At 41.8% G+C, this 20,301-nt stretch overlaps 3 protein-coding genes across 3 annotated transcripts; 1 reads left to right on the top strand and 2 right to left on the bottom strand.

The window, feature by feature from the left end:
• Positions 1-364: 364 nt before the first annotated feature.
• LOC149649190 (uncharacterized) lies at positions 365-7,939 on the bottom strand. Its single transcript, XM_089849453.1, has 8 exons — positions 7,922-7,939; positions 7,510-7,875; positions 6,315-7,466; positions 5,670-5,786; positions 5,467-5,585; positions 5,334-5,415; positions 5,177-5,276; positions 365-1,014 (listed from the first exon to the last, which is right to left on the bottom strand). Exons 1-8 carry the CDS (start codon positions 7,937-7,939, stop codon positions 365-367), a joined length of 2,604 nt encoding a protein of 867 aa, XP_089705579.1.
• On the bottom strand, positions 7,940-9,709 carry LOC149649189 (uncharacterized). Its single transcript, XM_089849452.1, has one exon. The coding sequence runs from the start codon at positions 9,707-9,709 to the stop codon at positions 7,940-7,942; it is 1,770 nt and encodes a 589-aa protein (XP_089705578.1).
• Positions 9,710-11,431: 1,722 nt separating this feature from the next.
• LOC149649188 (uncharacterized) lies at positions 11,432-18,790 on the top strand. Its single transcript, XM_089849451.1, has 5 exons — positions 11,432-11,545; positions 11,622-11,666; positions 18,331-18,472; positions 18,549-18,618; positions 18,756-18,790. The coding sequence occupies exons 1-5, from the start codon at positions 11,448-11,450 to the stop codon at positions 18,788-18,790; spliced, it is 390 nt and encodes a 129-aa protein (XP_089705577.1). The 5' UTR covers positions 11,432-11,447.
• The last annotated feature ends 1,511 nt before the right edge of the window (positions 18,791-20,301 follow it).

Raw genomic sequence — 20,301 nt, 5'->3', positions numbered from 1 at the left:
GTAGTTTTGCCTCCAACGTTTCCAAAACTGGTTCAGCAACATTTGTCGATACTTGTTTCTCTTGGTCAACTGGTTTCGAGTGGCAGAGGCCGGGTTCTCTTGTACGAAGGCTTGATCTGGCAGTGTTGTTAAACGTTGTCCCGTGAGGAAATGGGCTGGCGTTAAGGGCATTGGCTCGCCAGCATCAGTGAAAGTATGCGTCAAAGGTCGGGAGTTTAGTACTGCTTCCACTTCGGTAATGGTGGTCATCAATTCTTCTTGGGTCAATGAACAGCGTCCGATGGTTCTTTTTAGGCAGTTTTTACTGAACGAACCAACCTCTCCCAAAATCCGCCCACCAGGCGGTTCGTTGGACTATATACTTCTATTGTACACCTTTGTGTCCCAAGAAGTCTTGGACTTGTTGACTCTGGATCGTTTGGAACATTGCTGCCAATTCCTTCTCCGTACGTTTGAACGCTTTGGCATTATCGGAATTCAACGTGTGACACACGCCTCTTCTAGCCAGAAACCTCCGGAAGGACAACAGGAACTTTTCGGCACTCATATCTGATACGATCTCCAAATGCAAGGCTCGGGTAACAGCGCACGTATAAAGAGCTATGCAGACTTTGAATTGAGTGTTGCTGTTTTCCCCATGGATGTAAAGAGGTCCGGTAAAGTCTACCCCGGTGACTTTGAAGGGCGAAGATTCCGTCACCCTATCCCGTGGTAGAGGGGCAAAGATTTCGCTTCCGGCTTTGGCGGTGTACCGTCGGCAGACATAGCATTTCTGGATGATGTTTTTCACGAGTTGTCGACCTTGCAGGACCCAAAACCTCTCTCGTAGTTGCGTCATAGTACTGTTGTAACCTGCGTGCATTACTTTCTCGTGACTTTCGATGGCCAGTAACTTGGTGAGGATATGTTTGGATGGTAAAATAATCGGGTGCTTCTCTTCAAACGGTAGACTGGACTTTTGAAGACGTCCCCCGACTCGTAGAAGACTGCTGTCCAGGAATGGATTGAATTGAGCTATTATTATTATTGTTGTTGAGGAGGGTACGCGCCCTAGCACCGATGCCAAAGGCATATTGTGCATCTTCATATTCAGGCCTTGAATAGGCCCGTAGCTGCAGCGTAGCGAAGAATTCGCTCCACCGTAATAGAGGAGACCCTCGAGGGTTCCAAAGTATGTGAATCAAAATATTCTAGTCTAAGCGAAGCGAAGCAGTCGCACTCGCAAAGTACGTGAGCGGATGTTTCTTCCTTCTCCTGACACGACCTACAGTGAGGGTCGTCGGCAAAACCCATCCGATGGAGGTGCCTATTAAGCCGACAGTGCCCGGTCAAAAGACCGGTGGCCAGCCTAATATCCCATCTGCTGAGCGAAATTAGGTCTCTGGCACGAGACCTGCAGGGACCATTGACCAAAAGTTTAGTCTGTCTCTGGCCCTCCATGTTATGCCAGAGCTGGTTTTGTATGACAGTCAACCTGTCATGCAGACACCGTTTGACGTGCCTGTAGGGGATGGGGACTAGCGGCTCCGGCCCCAAGAGCTTGGCCTCCGCACCCCTTTTCGCAAATCTATCGGCTTGCTCATTGCCATGATATCCGCTACCTGGCACCCAGTACAACAGAACCCTGTTGCAGGATGCCAGTCGCGCTAGCAGATCAAGGCAGCTGCGCACCAGTTGAGAGGTAATCTCACACTGGTTCAGCGCATTCAAGGCGACCTGACTGTCAGAGTAAATTCTCACAGTCCGTCCGGTATACCCTTTGTTAATACAGTAATCTGCGCAATAACAGATCGCGGCAATTTCCGCCTGGAACACACTAGCAAAGGTGCCCAGGCATGCAGAAAAACCGACCCTTGTGGTTTGGCAGTAATAGCCGGCGCCAGCGCCGGAGTCAGTCTCAGAACCATCGGTGAACCAAATAGTTTCACCTCCAGTGCCAAGAGGCAGCAGGTTAGTCCACTCGGCCCGACTGGGAAAGTGGATGCTGAATGGCTTAGTGAAGTCAAAACTGGTAACGGTTTTGTCAGAGCACATCGTTAGCGACGGCTCGAGTGCGGCGTTCTCCCGAAAGAGCTTCGTATGACTGTAATCCCAGAGTCTTGGGACCCAACAGCCATTAATGTGGAGCCTGTAGGCCCCCATGACAGCCTCCTCCTCAATAAAAAGATGAAAAGGAAGCATGTCAAGGAGCACCTCCAGGGAAGCAGTTGGGGTTGATCTCATGGCCCCCGTAACACCGATGAAGGCAAGCCTTTGAAGGTGCACAGGGCAGCCTGCACCGTTTTAAGCCGGACCCTTGTCCACCAGACAAGTGCCCCGTAATATAATATGGGTCTGATGATCCCAGTATAGAGCCAGTGTACAGCCTTGGGGTTAAGGCCCCAAGTCTGGCCGACAGAGCTCCTGGTCCTCCAGAATAGCATTTTGGCCTTCTTGATGCACCGATCAAGATGCGGCTTCCATGTGAGTCTACAATCAAAAGTCACCCCCAGGTATTTGATCTCGGTGGACTTTGTCAGGACCTGGCCAAAGAAAGAGATATCATTGAACAGATCCTTAGTGTTCTTCCTCGTAAATGGAACAAGGACAGTTTTGTTAGGATTAACAGTGAGGTTGACCGCCTGACACCATTGCTCCACGTTAGAGAGAGCAGATCTCATAAGTATCCGGGAACTTCCCGGTAAAGACTATCGCCACATCGTCCGCATACCCGAAACAGTGACAGCCCCCAGAACCCCTGAGCCTCTCCAAGAGTTCGTCCACCACCAGGCACCACAACAGGGGGGAGAGCACTCCACCCTGAGGGCAGCCCCTACTGGTAGTCACCCCTAGAGAGTCCCCAAGGAGAGACGTCGTCACCTCTCGGTCGGTCAGCATGGACTTGATCCAGCGGCCAAGAGTGTCGCTGATGCCAAATCTCTTGACAGCTTCAGTAATAACCGAGCTAGAGACCTTATCAAAGGCCCCCTCGATATCGAGGAAAATGGCCAGTGAAAATTCCTGAAACTCGAATGCCCTATCCAGGCAATTCGTAAGGCCGTGAAGGGCCGTCTCAGTTGATTTACCTTTTTGGTAAGCAAATTGTGAAGAAGAGAGAGGAGTTACCGAAAGTACCTCGTCTCTAATGTACCTGTCCACCAGCTTCTCCAGGATTTTGAGGAAGAAGGAGGTCAGGCATATGGGCCTAAATGCCTTCGCCTCGAGATAGGAAACCTTCCCGGGCTTGGGAATAAAGATGACCCTAGAGCGCTTCCAGTCACGAGGTATGTGGCCGAGAGCAATGCAAAGTCTATAGATTTTCATAACGGAGAGGCGATGTGGTCTAAGCCCTCCTGCAAAAGCCGAGGGAAGACCCCATCGGGTCCCGGAGACTTGTAGGGCTCAAAACAGTTGACAGCCCATCGAAGCTTGGGAATCGTAACAACCTTCCTGGCTACAAGCCAGTCCTCCCTCTTCGCCCTGTGCAGGACAGGGTATCGAGAGTCAGGGTTTGTTGGATTGATTGAAGTGGAGTCAGGAAAGTGGACCTCCAGCATATGCTTGAGAGTCTCAGCCCCAGACTTAGTGTACACACCCTCCTGCCAGTTAATAGTATTAAGTCGGTGTGTGTTGTCGTGCGCTTGGATCTTCATGACCCTAGCCGTGGCAGGGACATTGGAGACTTGCTCACAGAAGGTCCGCCAAGAGTCCTTAGCAGCTCTAATGGCCCTGTTGTAGGTATTAAGGGACTGCCTGTAACCAGTCCAGTCACCCGTGCGCTTGGCTTTGTTAAAGAGCCTGCGCGTGTATTTCCGGAGCCGGCTGAGATCCGCATTCCACCAAGGAACAAGCTTCGAGCGGTTAACGGTCTTGAGTGGGCAGTTCCGGTGAAACGACTCAATAATAGAGCACTGTAAGTCACCAGCAGCCCTATCAAGATCGTTAGGTGAAGTAAGTTTAGGGGTGTGACCATCTCCGTAGCGTAGGATTAGGTCTTCCTTATAGCCGACCCAATTGGTCCGTTTTGGATTGCGTATCTCCGTCCCCACCGGGACAGAGGTAGTCGCGACAGTATAGCAGATGTGCCTATGATCCGACAGAGACGGCTCATTAGACACATGCCAGTTAGACACGGAAGACACGAGGTTTTCCGTGGCTAGCGTGAGGTCAATAACCTCCCTTCTATTAGAAGTAACAAAAGTGGGTTCATTGTTCTGATTAAGAATATGGAGTTTACAACCAACTAAATATTCTAGCAAATCATCACCTCTCCTGTTGCAGTCAGAACTGCCCCACGTGATGTGATGAGCGTTGGCGTCGCAGCCAATGATTAGTTTGTCCCCTCTCTTTTCACATTGATCAACCAAATTGATCGCCTCAATTGTCGGGAGAGAGTCCGCGTCGTGGGCAAAGTAAGCAGAGGCAGCCGTGATAGTCAACTTGGCATGCCCAGTGGCCAGGACTAGCTTCACGGCCGCCGTGTCCTGGGACGTGTACAGCGGTAGAGAGATACAGCAAAGATCCCTCCGAACCAGAATACACGCCCTAGGTCTAGCAGCAGTATGGTCATAAAATAGTGACCCTGCCGCGTCAAGACCTAGGATTTTGCCATGGCAAATCCACGGTTCTTGTATGAGGGCCAGATCAAGACCCTCTATAGCAAACCTCCTGCAGAGTACCGCAGAGGCCGCCTTACTATGGTGCAGATTGATTTGAATCGCACGTAGCGTCCCCATGGTCCTTAAGAGAGGGGTTCAGAAGGGACCTAGCTACACCTCATCAGTCCCGAGAGGGCTAGTGGCACCTCCCCCCTGACAGGCAAGCTCCCAGTCCCAAGATCCTCCCCCTCACCAGGACCACTGGAACGCTCATCGGCTGAACCCCGAAGGGTCCCATCCGATTCTTCCAGTAGGGTGGACTCATCCATGGAAGAACAAGCTTCCGAATGAGCCACCTCCTCCCCCTAGAGCGACACCAGCGAGCTCCACAGCGAGATCCCCCATCTCGCTAGTCCCACCCCCTGCCGTAGCCTCGGCTGCAGTGGTTTTGGTGGTTTCCGTGTGCTGTAGGAGTTTGAAGGAACCCTTGTCCACTCCAGTGAAGCCCACGTAGCCAGCATTCTTAATGGCTTCCAGCGAGGAGCCATCAATGGACAGTACTCAGTATCGCACTGCCCTGTCCACGTATGTCCGAATACATTTCCAGTATTCGGTAGCAAAGCCATCGTTAAGGGCCTTGAGACGCCGGAACAGCACCGCCGGCTCTTTAGTGATCTGGTCTCTGGTGCGGAACATTACCTTAAACGGCTTAGGGAGTTCGCTAGCTCTCATTACTGAGAGCACCGCATCCCCCACCACCGAGTAGGCTAAATTATCTTTCAGCCATTGACCAGTGAACGTATCCTCGCAGGAGTATACCAGGGCCCCGGCCGTCAGGCTAAAATTCGCAAGGCGCGGTAGATGGCTCCCCGAAGGTATCCCATCCAGCGCCCTTAGAATTGCCTTCAGGATTGGGCCCACGTGTTCCTCCGTAATGACCGCCTTCGGATAGCCATTTTTAACAATGGCCATCTTTTCGGCGCTGGCGGCGTCTCTATAGGACTTAGCCTTTTTCGACGCCGCCTGCGAGGTACTGGGCGAGGGAGTCGAGTCCTCCGTTCTAGGCCTCTTCAACTGGTTGTCACGTGTCGCCGCACCCCCAGCGGGGGTGGAGACCGTTCCAGACCCCGATTTGGCCTTTTCCTTAGCGATCTGTCGTTTGAGACGACGTCGCGCGGTACGTTTCGAAGCCTTGCCAGTCACACGCACCTATAAATCGGCACGAGTATCGCTGGATACAGGCCCTAGCGTAGTGGTATCAGTGTAGGTTCTGCATTGAGCAGACCCCTGCACCGTAGGTTTGGTAGTGTTAGAGTTTGTTTTAATAGAGGTTTCCATAAGAATCCCACGAGTGAGGGGGCAAGTAAAAAGGTCACCACCCGGTAGTCCCCCACCCGGGTGGAAGGCTAGATACAACGGGGTGTCGCCTGGTGCCCCGAGGGGATCGTTAGCGATACCGTAGTTTTACTTCCCCAGTACCATGCAGCCCTCGGCACGATGCCTCAACACCTTGGCTTGGGAAGGACGCGTATCCGCTTAGCCCACACAACGTAGTGGTTACCAGCTCTCACCACCGAGGAGGTGTGATACTTCGCATTGATGAGGACCCAAGCTGGCGTGTGTAAAGTTAAAAACGCGAGCGGGAAGCCAAAGCAAGGGGGGAAAAGAATACCACATCTAGCTTGCGTCCCCAACTTCGAGAGCCCTGAATTGAGCTATCCTTGAAGCTTTACTGACTGGCAGGCTTTTCTGTAGGCAATTTATCTCCGTAGCGAAGGCTTCTTCTTGGACGTACTGAAAACATTTGGTTCTAGCTTGTAGTATCTCTTCAGCACGTAGGGCTCCAAATCGCCTTTCATCCTTGGCAAGGCGTAGATTGGTGGTAAATCGAATAATCCAAGCAGTGACTCGAAATACTCTGCTTGCCGAATGGTATTTATCCAAGGCAAACAGGGCGCATCTTGGTTTGATCAGGCAGGTCAGGACTATGGATCTTTTTTCATCATTGACTGCTTCTGAAGGAAGGGTAGATACCGGAAACTTGTTCGTGGGCCACCGTTCCTTATTACCGGACAGCCAGACAGGACCCTTCCACCACTGCTGGGTTCCTATTATATCGTCTATGATAGTGCCTCTGGAGGGTAAATCGGCCGGATTGTCTGAGCTGCGGCAATGGGACCATCGACAGGGATCGCTCAGTGATTGAATTTCGTTGATCCGATTCGCAACGAACGGTTTCCATTCCTTGGTTTGTCCTCTAATCCAATAAAGAACTATCTCCGAGTCCGACCAGCAATGGTATCGCTGTATCTTGCCTTCGAAAACTTCCATCGTGTGCTTCAGTAATCGGGCTTTGATAAGTGCGGCCATGAGCTCAAGCCTAGGTAGGCTTAGCTTCTGGAGGGGCGCTACCCTGGTTTTCGAGGAGACGATGGTTACTCCATACATTCCGGATTCTGTGCGATACCGTAAGTAACTGACAGCTGCATATGCCTTTTCGCTGGCGTCGCAAAACACGTGGATCTCAACGTCTTGGACTGGACTATCTGCCTCCGCGAAATACCATCTGGGGATCTTGAGTTTCTGGAGATTTGGGAAGTCTTGACACCAACGTTCCCATTCGACTTGAATTTCCGGAGGCAACTTATCGTCCCAATCAATGCCATGTCGCCATAACCTTTGGAAGAGACTCTTGACAGTGATGATGAATGGAGCTAGGAGACCGATGGGGTCAAATATTCTTGCCGCGGCTTGCAAAAGTCCTCTCTTGGTTTCTTTCTTCTGTTTTAGGAACTCCCAAAGTGACGCGACGTCGAAGGCAAAGGCATCGGACTCTAGATCCCAAGTGATACCAAGTACTTTTAGAGATGAACTTGGTTGCGTAGTGAGCTGTTCGTGATCACATGGACATAACCTCTCTGGAACTGGCCACCCATTTTCTTAGGTTCATCCCTGCTCGCTTCATAATCTGACAGGCTTGCTTTCGAAGGTCAATAGCTTCCTCTACAGAATCGGTTCCACCAACATAATCATCGACGAATAGGGTGCTGAGGAGCATTTTGCAAGTCTCTGGATACTCCTCCTGTAGAGTCTTGAAATGGTGCTGTAGAGTGGCTGTGAGCAGGAATGGGCTTGAGGTCACTCCGAAGAGAACTCGGGTCATGCGTAGATGAATAATTCTCGGTTTGTCGGGTCCAGGTGCATGGCATAGGAACCTCACATAATCCCGATCCTTGGGATCCAATGATATTTGAGAAATGCTTTCTCCACGTCTGCCATGATTCCAATTTTCTTTTCTCTGAATCGCAATAAGATATCCAACAGATCTGGGTTGAGGTTCGGACCAGCGTGCAGGCAATCATTTAATGACGGAGATCCTCTTCTTTAGATGAAGCGTCAAATACAATGCGCGTCTTGGTTGTTGTCTTGTTTTCGCGCTCGACTTCGAAGTGTGGGATATAATAAGACAACCCCAGTTTCGTTGAGATTTGGTCGGCAGGAATGACTTCAATTATGTTGTGGGAGAGATAATCATCGATTACTTCCTGATAGCGATAGTATAGAGACGGGCTTTGATGAAATCTTCGAATTAGTCCATACATTCTTTTAGTAGCGACTGACAGGTTGTTTTTGATATCTGGATGATCTTGCTTCCATGGCAGCTGTACTTGGTAGCGACCTTCAATGATCTGAATACTACTTCTATGCTTTTCAATGATATCTTGCTCTGGAATGGTGAGGCTTTGACTACTTTGGATACCCATAGATTCGAGCTCCAAGAACTTCCTGAGATACTGAGACAACAGTTCTTCTTCTACGACCAGGTTCACGGCTATGGATGATTGGCTCGAATAGTTTGCTGACACAGGTGTCGGCCCTTGGACAGACCAGCCGAACGTTGTCTCGACCGCTACGACGTCACCTTCCAGTCTCTTGAAATTCATTTGGCAGAGCTTCCAATAGAAATCTGCTCCTACTAGGACTATCAACTCTGGTGATACCTTGGCTCCGTTTAGGTTGGTTTCGTCAGCTAATTTGATACCCCTCTCAGTCATTTGTCGCCTTATGTCAGCTCCAGGAACTCCAACGCCTGCTCCGCAAATTACTGGTGTTTCCAGAAGAGTCAGCTCTACTATGATGCTAGGATCCATAATGCTCTTTAGTTTCGCTTTTACTCGTCTCTGTATCTTAGTACTTTCTTTGGCTTCTCCAAAGGGATTAATTCGAACCAGTTCTTCTGTTACTACGGGCAACTCCAGGGCTCTGGATACATCTTCTCTTATGAAGGCCCGTTGGCTACCGTTGTCGAAGATGCATCTAGCAAAGGTTTCCCTCGTGGAACCTACAATGGCAAGTACCAGCGTTTGTAGATAGACTTGGGAGTTTTTGAGTCCGAATTCCGTCATCGAAATCAACCCGGTACAGATGTTCGAGGCGTGTTGATCTTGCGTCTTTTCTGGGTCGCTTGACTTGTCGTTTTGCTCAACGTTTGATTTTTTCTCTCGGCAGATTGACGTATGATGTCTTCTTTGGCAGACTTGACATTTTCCTCTGGATTTACAACGCCTCGCTGTATGATCGTAACCGAGACAGTTGAAACAGCGATTCTTGGCTTTAATGGACTCTATCTTCTGTTCGTAAGTGGCTTTACATTCATCTGGCTTATGACTGGATTCATCGCAAAAAACACAGACGTTGGCAACGGCAGTGGTCAGTGCTACGGTAGTAGGCAATCGACTTTTCACTGAAGTATTGAAAGGCTTATACGAGCTTGCTTCGCTTCTTGGTCTTTGGTAAGAGTATGCGGCTATCCTCTCCTCTGATTCCGGTTTACTCCTGATTAGCGTTCGCTCTCGACTTTCTACTTCCCGCCGTAGAAAGTCCACAAGGATATGTAGATCCCAGTCATCTTCGTTATCGAGTTTCTTACTATACTCCAAGTTCATATCGGACGGCAGGAAGTTCAGTATGATCGTGTAGAGCATACTGCTATACGTATTTTCCATAATTCCCAGCGAGGTGAGACTCTTCACTTGCGTATCACAAGTGTCGTAAAGGTCACGAAGGGCTTTGACGTCGTGGGAACTTTTAACTTGTGCTAAGTGGATCAACTTGTTCATGTGAGATCGCATGGTTGAATGTCTTTGACCGAAGCGATTCTTTAAGGTTTGTATGCACTGAGAGAAATAACCGCGGTTTCTACAGGAAAATTTTACAGTAAAGCAGGGTAATTTGGATTTACGGGAAAGTTCTGAGAAATCTATGATTTTCCTGAAGTTTTTACAGGGACCAAAAGCAAGTTTTCCTGTAATTTTAAAACGTTGCTCGTTTCTGTAATATATTCAAGTTCTATCTTATAAATTTGTTTCACAGGTATTCACATGTAGTTAATCCATGCGTCTTAACTGCACTTTTCACTGGTTCAAAATATAGTTTTTCCTGTATTTTCAAAACACTGCATACCTACGTAGAAAACACAATTAAATTCAGTAAAAAATATTTATGTATTTTAAACCTGTAGATTTTACTTATATTATATTATAGTTCTAACAGGGTCAAAGATACATTCTCATTTTTAGTAATGACGTCGGTAGCTCCTGTAGGAAATCAAGTGGAGGCTCTAATATTGTAGTTCATACCAAATCTAGACTTCAGTTTTAAAAGGGACAAAGACATATTTTATATTTGAGTATGTTCACGCGTTTCTGCATACTGTTGGAATTAGTTGATTTATAGATTGTATAGGCCATTTGGGAATTGTTTTTTGTTTAAATATTTTATAATGTTGGATGGCGTCTGCGTGTTAAAGTTCATATAAATTCAAAAAACTCTCTGTCCAAGCATTTTTAAACGTACATCAATAACGTTTATTGGCTTTATAAGTACTATAATCTATGTTCCAGCGTGTACAATTTTTTTTTTTTTTTTTTTTGCTTGAGCCCAGGGATGATTTAATTCGTGCTATTTACCTTCAATGCTAGCTCTCGCGTTTGCTTTTCATCGTCTTTAAATGTCTTACGCTTTGATTATAACAGACATTAGCTAAAAGTAATCTAACCATTAATAAAACAAAACTAATGTCAACGTTGGCTACCGGCTAAGTAAAATAATGTTGAATGTCAAATTTAGTAACGTTGGTTAATACATTAAAATAGGAGATTTTGCCGAGAACAGGATGGCATATATGGGTTTCCTATTTTGAAATAAACAATTAGGTACTAGATTTTTGCTGAAATTTACGAATTTCAACAAATTAAACTTGGTAAACTCCACCTGAAAATGCACTTAATTTCTATCAATATTCTATTCGCAATATAATAGCAAAAGCGGAAACTACATTCTTTCCTACGGGATATTAAGGCTGCACTGTGCTGCTTTCCGTGTTTATTAAATTACTTAAAAATTAAAATCAATTACTGAAAATTGGAAAAATTATATGAATTTTGTGTGGGTGTGGTATTTTAAAGAGTATATTAAAAATGTTTATCTTATCTCTTATTAAATTAAACTGAAATTTTTTTCCTCTTGATTTATGGATTTTAATGGTTTAAAAAAATAGTAATGTTAATTTATTCAAATGTATTACGTTTAAAAATATTGTGGGCCAAAACGATATATTTTTTTTAAAAAAAAAAGGTATTTCGAAGCGCGGATAGCCGGAAACTTAAGGTAGATAACCTTTATCGATTTTTCTCAATAAACTCTTTTTTTGTGACACTCCCTATTTTAAACCGTGTAAAGGCTTATGAAAGGAAAGGTTGGGGGAGGGGGGATGCTTCAAAATTTCTTAAAGTAGTGGGTACTTTTCCACAAAAAAACACCCCCCTTGGTCATTTGTGTCAGCGGACAGCGAACTCAAACACTACGCGAATGCGCGTCCCTCTACTCTTTCATATGACTTCTTCTACAAGTTTGACAAAGACCAATATTCCAAAGATTTATTTAAAAATTCTTAACACTGCTATAAGGTAAGAAAATGGATTTAATTATATCGCAGTTATCACCTTGATCGAGAGAATGTTATAATGATTTGTTTTCGTGTAGGCTTTCAAATAACTTTCACGGAAATTTCCTCGTCAAAATCACAAGGTAAGAGTTTTTTTTAATTATTACTTAATATTAATTTTGCGGGCAAGAGACCTCTTAAAGGAATAAGACATGATATTATACATTAAGTAAATGGCTCTAATTTAGTGTTCACGGAATAGACACTAATTGATTATAAACTATCGCCTTCTACAATACACCTCCGTGGTCAAAGCCCGTGCTTGGAGAGATATATACTCCTTGCCAAGTTGTAGTTCTTCGGAAGGTCGTTTGTTTTTTGTAGCATTTTTTGGACTATGAATTTCGGGGGCCGATCATAAAGGTTGAAATTTAAAAAAAAAAAAATATTAAGTGAGCCCCTCTATAAAGTGATAAATATGAGTCCTATAATTTATTTTTAGCCACATCGTATATATACGATGAGGCTATTAGTTTGTCCCGCGAGCCTGTGGTCGTGGTCGTGGTAGTAGTTTTTCGCGATTTGGAATGTGGTCAGAGTTACCCAAGGAAATAGTTAGTCAGAGCTAACCGAAGAAATGGTTATTTTATTGCTTTGGCAGTATAGAGCTATTTCAGAGGGGGTAATGGCTACGTCACCAATGCTATTTGCCCATAGAGAAAACCCTCATAAAATGGCCGCCCTACACTCAAAGGCAGGCCCAATTTTCGTAGCAGACGAAGTTTTTCCCCCACTGAAATAGCTCTATAAAACGTTTCGTTCGACATTGAAGGGAGAGTGAATGTGAGAGAATTGTGGTGAGGTGATATTTTTCGTTCGTGTATTTAAAAGGATGGTGATTATAATAGTAAGTGCAAGCATGCATTTAATTGTACAGGTAAGGTTAAGCTTTGTGAAATGTGGTTTACGTTTGCTCGATATATTTAAAGCTAGAGAGAGAGAGAGAGAGAGAGAGAGAGAAATTTAGTATTGGCTTAATTTAAATGGAAGGTTTAATACTCCCTTTAAAATTCCTGTCACCCGTCAACAATAAGGGTTTCACGCTTTTCATCTCACCCCCCCCCCCCCCCGATTTCAAAATTCAAAGAAATCGAGGGGGATTTTTAAAAAGCAAAAGGAACTATATACCGATGTTATATTTGGAAAGGTGGTGTTTATTACTAGAAGTTACGTCTATTTCTCCATAAATCGAGAAGAGTTTTAAAAGAAGGTACTAGCTTGGGGCACCAGATATTACAATTATAACGTAAGTAAATTTATTGAAGTAAGGATTAGAGGGTTATAATTTTTCTTAGGGCATCGAGGTGCTATTCACTGTGATACCTCTCTCTCTCTCAGTTTGAAAAACAAAAAAACTCTCTCTCTCCCTCTCTCTCTCTCTCCAACTAGGAGTCATGATCTTAACCGAGGCCAGGAGATATAACTTCACGGTTGGAGAGGCAAAAGCATATTAAATTCTTACCGACCGGGCAGAAGTTTTATCACTGTTTAGGGTAGGGCATCGAGGGGCTATTCACTCTGATTTTATGCACGGTAAATCATTTAAGCATTGTCAAAGATAGCGTTATTCACTCATTAGGGTAAGGTATAGAGGGGTTATCCACTCATTAGGGTAGGTATAGAGGGGCTATTCACTCGTACGATGTGGCTACTATTAAGAGCCCTTGGGTCGCCTTGTTATATTGAAATTCAACTCCAAATATATTTGAATAGAAATGGGTCAAAGCGAACCTTTTTTTTAAATAGGAACAATTCTTAATCTCGCCAATAGTGCTTTTGACTCTTTAAACTCACGTACAATAATTACGTCTATTTATAATGGAAATATTAAAAAAAAGGAACTTGCGTTGCACAGCAATTTCACTAAGCATGAATTAAACCTTTGGAAGTTTTTTAGATAAGAATTTAGCCCTAAACTTCTTAACTTTCTCTTTTTCTGTCGGTACAGTAAATTTAATAACCGATTTAAAATTTTATTAAAGGTAAAGACTCAGGTCCTAGTCTATACCGTAAAGTTTCGTTAGTTAAACTTATTTCAAATTGTAAACTAGTTATTTTATTGAAACTAAGACGAATTTTTATTTTTAAATTAATTCTTGCATGTTTATTGAATGTTTCTTATGTCCAAAACTACACGGTCCCATCATAGAATACTACCTTGGGGCCACTCTTGGCGTTCTTAAATAGCCAGTTTAGCCAAGGTTGTTGTTGTGGAATTTGTTGCGTGTCAGGGGCTTTAAATTATCCGTGAAATCTGAACCTATATCTAAATGGTTTGATATTCTTTTATTGGTCTAAATCCATTAAAATATAGTTGTTTGGCCATTTCACTCGCTCTTTAAGGGGGTAGAAACTCTACATTTTTCATCAATTTGCACCTTTAAAGAAATTTGCTAAAAGGCCAAATCAAGAGATGTAATGTAGCCATACCACTTACATTTTCAGATATGATGGATTTCAAGTGTGGTCTAGAACGTTGTGAATTTAGCACAAACATTTATAAGAAATATTTTCACCACTGCTTTTCTCATAAAAACTTGCACCGAGTATATTTTAATTGTTGTGGAAGGTTATTCACAAATTTTGGATCGTTTAAAAGCCACGCGCATCGAACTCACAAATCTGAAATGAAAATTAGCTTAAATAACGATGCTGACATGGTTTCTCAGTTTCCTAGTGAAATTTTAAAATGCAAAATTTTAAACTGTAATTTTGAATGCGCTACCATCTCTTTAAAAACTTTCTGCGATCATCTTAAGGAGCACATTATTAATGGGATCACTGTATCATGCCCGATGACACAATGTAAAGCAACTCAATTTAGAACAAAATCATCATTGTCAAGCCATTTTAGTCGCAAACACAGAAAAAGGAACGAATTACGATTCGATCGTAGCGAACCTAGCATAACCCAAACGGATTTACAACCACAAACTAACCAAGCTGTTGATTCTGAAGAAGAAATGAGGTTTGAATGTGCAGATTATGAAGATGATTTGTCAGAAGAAATCTTAGAGCAAAAAGGATTAGAAGACAATTTGGGAATGTTTTACTTAAAACTTCAAGCTGTAAAATATTTGCCCTGTAGCACGGTGCAGTATATTGCAGAAGAAATTTCAAATTTGAAATATGTGGAGAAATCCATCATCAAGAACAAGTTGTTTTCGGATCTTGCCGACCAGGGGATAGCCGATGATGTCATAACACGTGTTCTTGATATATTTTCAAATTTTAATATACTGGAAACTACTCATGAAAAATTTAAATCAATATATCAACGGGAAAAGCACGTTAAAAACTCATTGCAATATGTTGCACCAGTTCCAGTTTTCCTGGGCTACGATAACGGGAAGAAAAAAAAATTTTACCATTACGTTCCAGTGAAGGATTCACTATCAAAATTAATATCTAACGTGGAAGTAGCAAAAATACTATTTTTTCCGATACCTACGTTTATCAATGGGCAGAATCAAATACTAGAAGATGTATGCGACGGAGAAGTTTTTAGTGGAGAGTATATGCACATGGAAGACTACAGAAGTTGCATACACCTAATAATCTTCCAAGACGCGTTTGAAACTGTAAACCCTTTGGGATCTGCGAGGTGCATCCACAAGATTGTAGGAATATATTACACTTTAATTAATATTCCACCCGAGCTCCGATCTACTACTGACCACGTTCAGCTAATTTTATTATGCAGGGACTCCTACTTCAAAGACACCAATAGCTGTCTCAAGAAGTTAGTCAGCGACTTGAAAGATTTAGAAACTGAAGGGATAGTTATTGGAGGTAAACGGTATAAAGTGTTTGTATGTAGTTTCGTAGGAGACAATCTGGGCAATCACGAAATAGGAGGATTCCAAAAAAATTTTGCACACGGCCACATATGCCGTTACTGCTTAGCTACGGCTCAAGAAATTCATGCCGATGGCCCATTTACAAAAAGATCCCCGAAGAACTACGATGATAGTATTGTAAAGCTAGCTTCTGAACCAAACATGACATCAAATAATGGAATAGTTAAGAAATCTATTTTAAATGAGCTTAAATATTTTCATGTATGCAACCCAGGATTAGCGCCATGTGTAGCCCATGACCTATTTGAGGGGATTGTTGCTTACGATTTGTACCAGTTTTTAAAATATTATATTAATGTTAAAAAATGGTTTTCTTGGAACTATTATAACTGGCAAATATCTCAATTCGAATTTAAAGGAAAAGACGTTAACAATAAGCCCTGTTCTGGTAGACCTGGTGGAAAAAAATTAACAGGGGATGCGTCTCAGATTTGGTGTATTTTAAGGTTATTTTCTATAATTTTTAAAGATAAGATTAGGGAATTTTCGGATCCTGTTTGGGACCTGTATCTTCAATTAAAAAAAATAGTGGAGATTGTCATGGCTCCTAAAATTTCAAAACTGGAAATTGCGTTTCTTGTTATATTATTACGAGAGTATAAGCAAGGCCTTTTGAAATGTTTTCCCAACTATAATTTAAAAGCCAAACACCACAACGTTTTTGAACACTACCCAGAACTTATTCTTCATTATGGACCGCTTATACGTCTTTGGACGCTTCGATTTGAGAGCAAGCACCACGTCTATAAGAAGTTTGCCCAGAATAACAAGAACTTTCTGAACATAACGAAAACTCTATCGCAAAAGCACCAGATGCAACAGGCATATTTTTTGGCTGGCAGTCCATTTCCATCTTCAATTAGCTACTCGAGTTCGAATTTAATTAAAAGAGAAATATCTAATGATATGAACCGAGAAATAGATATTTGTAATTTAAAAAGAGAAAACACAACGTTTCTGAAAAAACTACTTTATAAAGGGACACTTTATGAAAAAGGACTGTTTGTAATTGTGGAAGCTTCAGATGATCATTTACTATTTGGGCGCATAGACACAATGATCATATACAAATCGGGAATTGATCAAGTTTCATGCTTTGTACATTTGTTTCAATCAAAGCGATGTGTAAAACTACACGTCTTTGAAGTCACCGAGAAAAATCGTGCTTTGATTATCAATTTGAATGATCTGGCGGATTATTATCCATTGCCATGCTATGATATATTTGGAAAAAAAATAATTACACTCAAGCACAGTGTTCACCATTCCTAGCGGACATGCTGACAAATGCTTGAGGTATGATATAACCTTATCGATGGCTTGCAATCGAAAACCCTTCCAGCTCACTAGTCTTTTTAACAGAAACTACTCCAATCGCCACTATTTTAAAACGTCCCTTTGTTATAGGAATGACTGTAAATTGCGAAAATTATGATCCTTTGCATTTTTGCATGTATCGCAATACCCGCCATTTTCCATTTATATTTTGGGCCCGACGACAAAAACAAATATTTAAATCTTAAAATTTATTTCAGATGGATGAAGGCCCCTTCAATCAAATTCCTGCAGTCGTTCACAACGTGGAACATTTCGTGGAAAACCCTCTTAAAGAGGGTTTAAAAAGTCTCATAGTTAAAGCTATGCCTTCACTGTCATTAGCTGATGCAGAGCTAGTGGCAAATGTTTTAATTGCTACCGGCGTTGAAAGCGAAGAAGATATACAAGATGTGACGGAAGATGATTTAAAAAACTCAATTTTAAAACCAATCCAAGTGCGCAAACTAAAACGTTATGTGCAAGCGAAGCTCAATAAAACCATGCATGTAAATGGTAAGTTCTTATTATTTAGGTGAGGCATTTCCATGGGCCACGTTACCACCGACGCGTATGTGAGAAGTCATTTTCGTAAACATTCATATTTAATTCTTATTTCAGACACAAGTGTTGTGGTGGGTCAAGAAGCTTCATCAGGAAGTAGTTCTAATAATGACAGTGAGCTGGTATTAAGTAATGAGGCTGGACCAAGTGGACTGTCGTTTAACCAGGAACCCACTGGCCTGGTAAATATTACGTAGACTTAACTTTTCAGCCCATTCTAAGAGTGTAATAGCCTATTGTTTCAAAACGTACAATTATTTTCAATGTGTAGTAATGTAATTATATTTTAGGCTGTTGAATATGGTAATGAATCCTGGATTGCTTCGTACAAAATTAGGCTAGAAATTTTCACAAAGCCAGTCCAAAGAGAGCTTATGAGTAATAAGGCCCTCAGCTTAAAAGCCCGGGGCATTGTAGTGAGAACACTTGTGGATGACACGATAAAGAAATCCGTAAGACCTTCATACAATAGTATGCGGAAAATTTCCAGTTTATTTGCCAAACGGTTCCCAAATGCCTTGATTGACAAAGTTGGTGATAAAGTAATTGGGCTTGGAGACACATTATTCGTGAAGCAACTTTACAATCGCTTGGACTATCTTTTGAGACAGGAATATGGTGTTATGCCTCGCGTTAAGGAAGTAAAAAAGTTTAAGAAACCGCGCTTGGATTTAACTAGCATAGAGTCATTTAATTACAATCCTGAAACAAGCAAAGAAGATTTGGCTATGAATGAAAGAATTCGTAAAGAACTGCAACAATTGCGTTTTGAATTAAATCCGGATAATGACATAATAGATTCAAAAATGAGACTTTCATTTCCACTACAAAGGAAAGAGATCATTGGAGGTGCCGAACTGAAAGAACTAATAGCACGTTGGCCATTTCTATTTGAAATAAGTGGAATGAAGGCTCACTTGGACCTTTTTCTTGGAAAAGACATATTTCAAATATTTGAGGATTTTTTCAAGGAAAAACGCTCCATATTTCTGCAATTTTTTTCGAGAAGTAAGAAAGCCTTCATGGTCAAAACCATAGAAGCCTTAAAAGATACAGAAAAGAGGACAGAAGTCGAAGTGGTAGGATCCATTATCCTAATGATCATGAATCACTTTAAGGAGGATTCAAACTGCATCTTCCCGATAATTGAAGTAGGCTATCTAAATTTAGGGTGTTTTGGATTTTATTTCTAAACGGTTATTAATGGAACTCTTTAAATAATTGTAGCCAGGAACTGAAATTTCAATGGATATTCTGAAAAAGCTGGAAGAACCTTCTTCCACTTTAATAGTTATAGGTATTTATATTTTCTATTCGAATAAAACAGAAAAAAAAATCAAACCTGGAATAATACTAAAAAACTGAACATTTTATAAGTATAAATAATAGTTTGAATATTGTAAGTAAGCTTTAATCAATATCTTTATTAACGAGTCAATTATAAACGCAAGTTGAAATGTGTTATTTGAAAATATGTAATCAATTTCCTTTAATTTCCCTATTTGGTCTATTGCCAAGTATGAGACGCGGATTCCAATTTGACGCCCTTCTAAAAACAATGAATTTTTATTTCACAAATTATCTTTTCTTTTAGGAGAAAGTTTTCTCAAGGCATCACGTTTTGTCCTTGTAGCAGAAGGAACCATTCTTAATGACCACATTCCTGGGGAAAATATTTCTACAGCGCTTGCGATGTTTTTTGGAGTATTTTATTTAACAAATACCGAATATCCCAAGAAATGCTCTGCAACTTTGGAGTTTTTTCAAAGGTGTGATATTTAGTTAGACCAGATAGGGACAATGGTTTAAAATATTTTTATACTGTCTCATAGAATTATTAATCTTGCAGATTTATCGCGGATTTGAACCCTGATAACCCAAAGGATGCAGTCAACACAAAAGCGCTTGGACTTTTCAATAAACTATCTCCACTCATGTGGACCCAATTTAAAGCAGGCTGGAAAAAACCTGGCAAATAAGCATTTCCTTTCATATTTTAATTAATAAAAGTATGAATTTTAAATGGCCTTCATTATTTACCGGAATTAAACTATTCATTTTTGGTACAAGATATAAATAACCAACGACCTTAGAGGCATGCTTAGTTATACATTATACCAGGGATAACCAATTAGGTTCATATGCATCGCTTTATGGTTGGAAGGCTATAAGTGAATACACAAACTGAAGTTGAAAACTCCAATTGATACAGTGAAACTTCATTCAATTTTTAACATATAAATAACTATTCCTAATGAAAAACTACCTTTTTACCAACCAAAACAGCTGGCTCTCTTCCTATAATTTTAAAGACACTTCCAACAAAATGTACCCTTACTACCAGTAAACAGTACTAGCTTACTTTTGATAAATTTTCCGAGATCTACTGCTAAACCTACTCTTTTTACCAATAATAATCACAAAATCAGTTCTGTAGTTTTTACAAGCTATCCAACTAAAAATAGGCATGTACTATAAAAACAACTGGCTCATCTCTTGTCGTTTTCACAAGATACACTGTTAAAATTCCACTTTCTTCCAGTAAAAATTACTTGTTCTGCTCTTGTCGTATTTAAAAGTTATCCTGCTAAAAATGCTCTTTTTACCAATAGAAACTGCAGAATAATTTTCTGTAGTTTCTATAAGTCATCCAACTAAAAACAATGTTTGTACTAGTAAAAACTACTTGTTCATTTCTTGTTATTTCCACATGTTACTCTGATAATGTTACCCTTTTTACCAGCAAATATTACTAGTTCATTTCCTGTAATTTTTACTATATGAACCATTAAAAACACTCTTTCTATTCATAGAAACTACAAATTAAGTTACTGTAATTTTGGCAGAGCTGTCTACTGTAATAGCTACGATTTCCTGTAGAATATACAGTTTGACTAAGAAATATCATCCTGTAAAAATTACAAATAATTTTGGTGTAAAAAAACTGAATTATCCTGTAATTTCGGTTTACTGGAACTTC

The sequence above is a fragment of the Phalangium opilio genome, unplaced genomic scaffold (genome assembly GCF_054372755.1).
Source record: "Phalangium opilio isolate 3A_F unplaced genomic scaffold, DU_Popi_V2 ptg000088l_1, whole genome shotgun sequence".
In the NCBI taxonomy this organism is placed as follows: Eukaryota; Metazoa; Arthropoda; class Arachnida; order Opiliones; family Phalangiidae; genus Phalangium; species Phalangium opilio.
The sequence above is the reverse complement of the archived record's forward strand: the minus strand, read 5'-3'. Positions and strand labels throughout refer to the sequence as shown.

What these genes read in the sequence shown, in the direction of transcription:
- LOC149649190 (XM_089849453.1), bottom strand. An exon ending in GGATGAACCTAAGAAAATGG is followed by an intron (nt 7,467 to 7,509) that starts GTGGCCAGTTCC and finishes GATCACGAACAG; the next exon opens with CTCACTACGCAACCAAGTTC. An exon ending in CCACCCCCGCTGGGGGTGCG is followed by an intron (nt 5,586 to 5,669) that starts GCGACACGTGAC and finishes GCGTCGAAAAAG; the next exon opens with GCTAAGTCCTATAGAGACGC.
- LOC149649189 (XM_089849452.1), bottom strand. Translation starts at nt 9,709, where the DNA reads ATGCGATCTCACATGAACAAGTTGATCCACTTAGCACAAGTTAAAAGT.
- LOC149649188 (XM_089849451.1), top strand. Translation starts at nt 11,448, where the DNA reads ATGCGCGTCCCTCTACTCTTTCATATGACTTCTTCTACAAGTTTGACA. An exon ending in ATTCTTAACACTGCTATAAG is followed by an intron (nt 11,546 to 11,621) that starts GTAAGAAAATGG and finishes GTTTTCGTGTAG; the next exon opens with GCTTTCAAATAACTTTCACG. An exon ending in GCATCTTCCCGATAATTGAA is followed by an intron (nt 18,473 to 18,548) that starts GTAGGCTATCTA and finishes AAATAATTGTAG; the next exon opens with CCAGGAACTGAAATTTCAAT.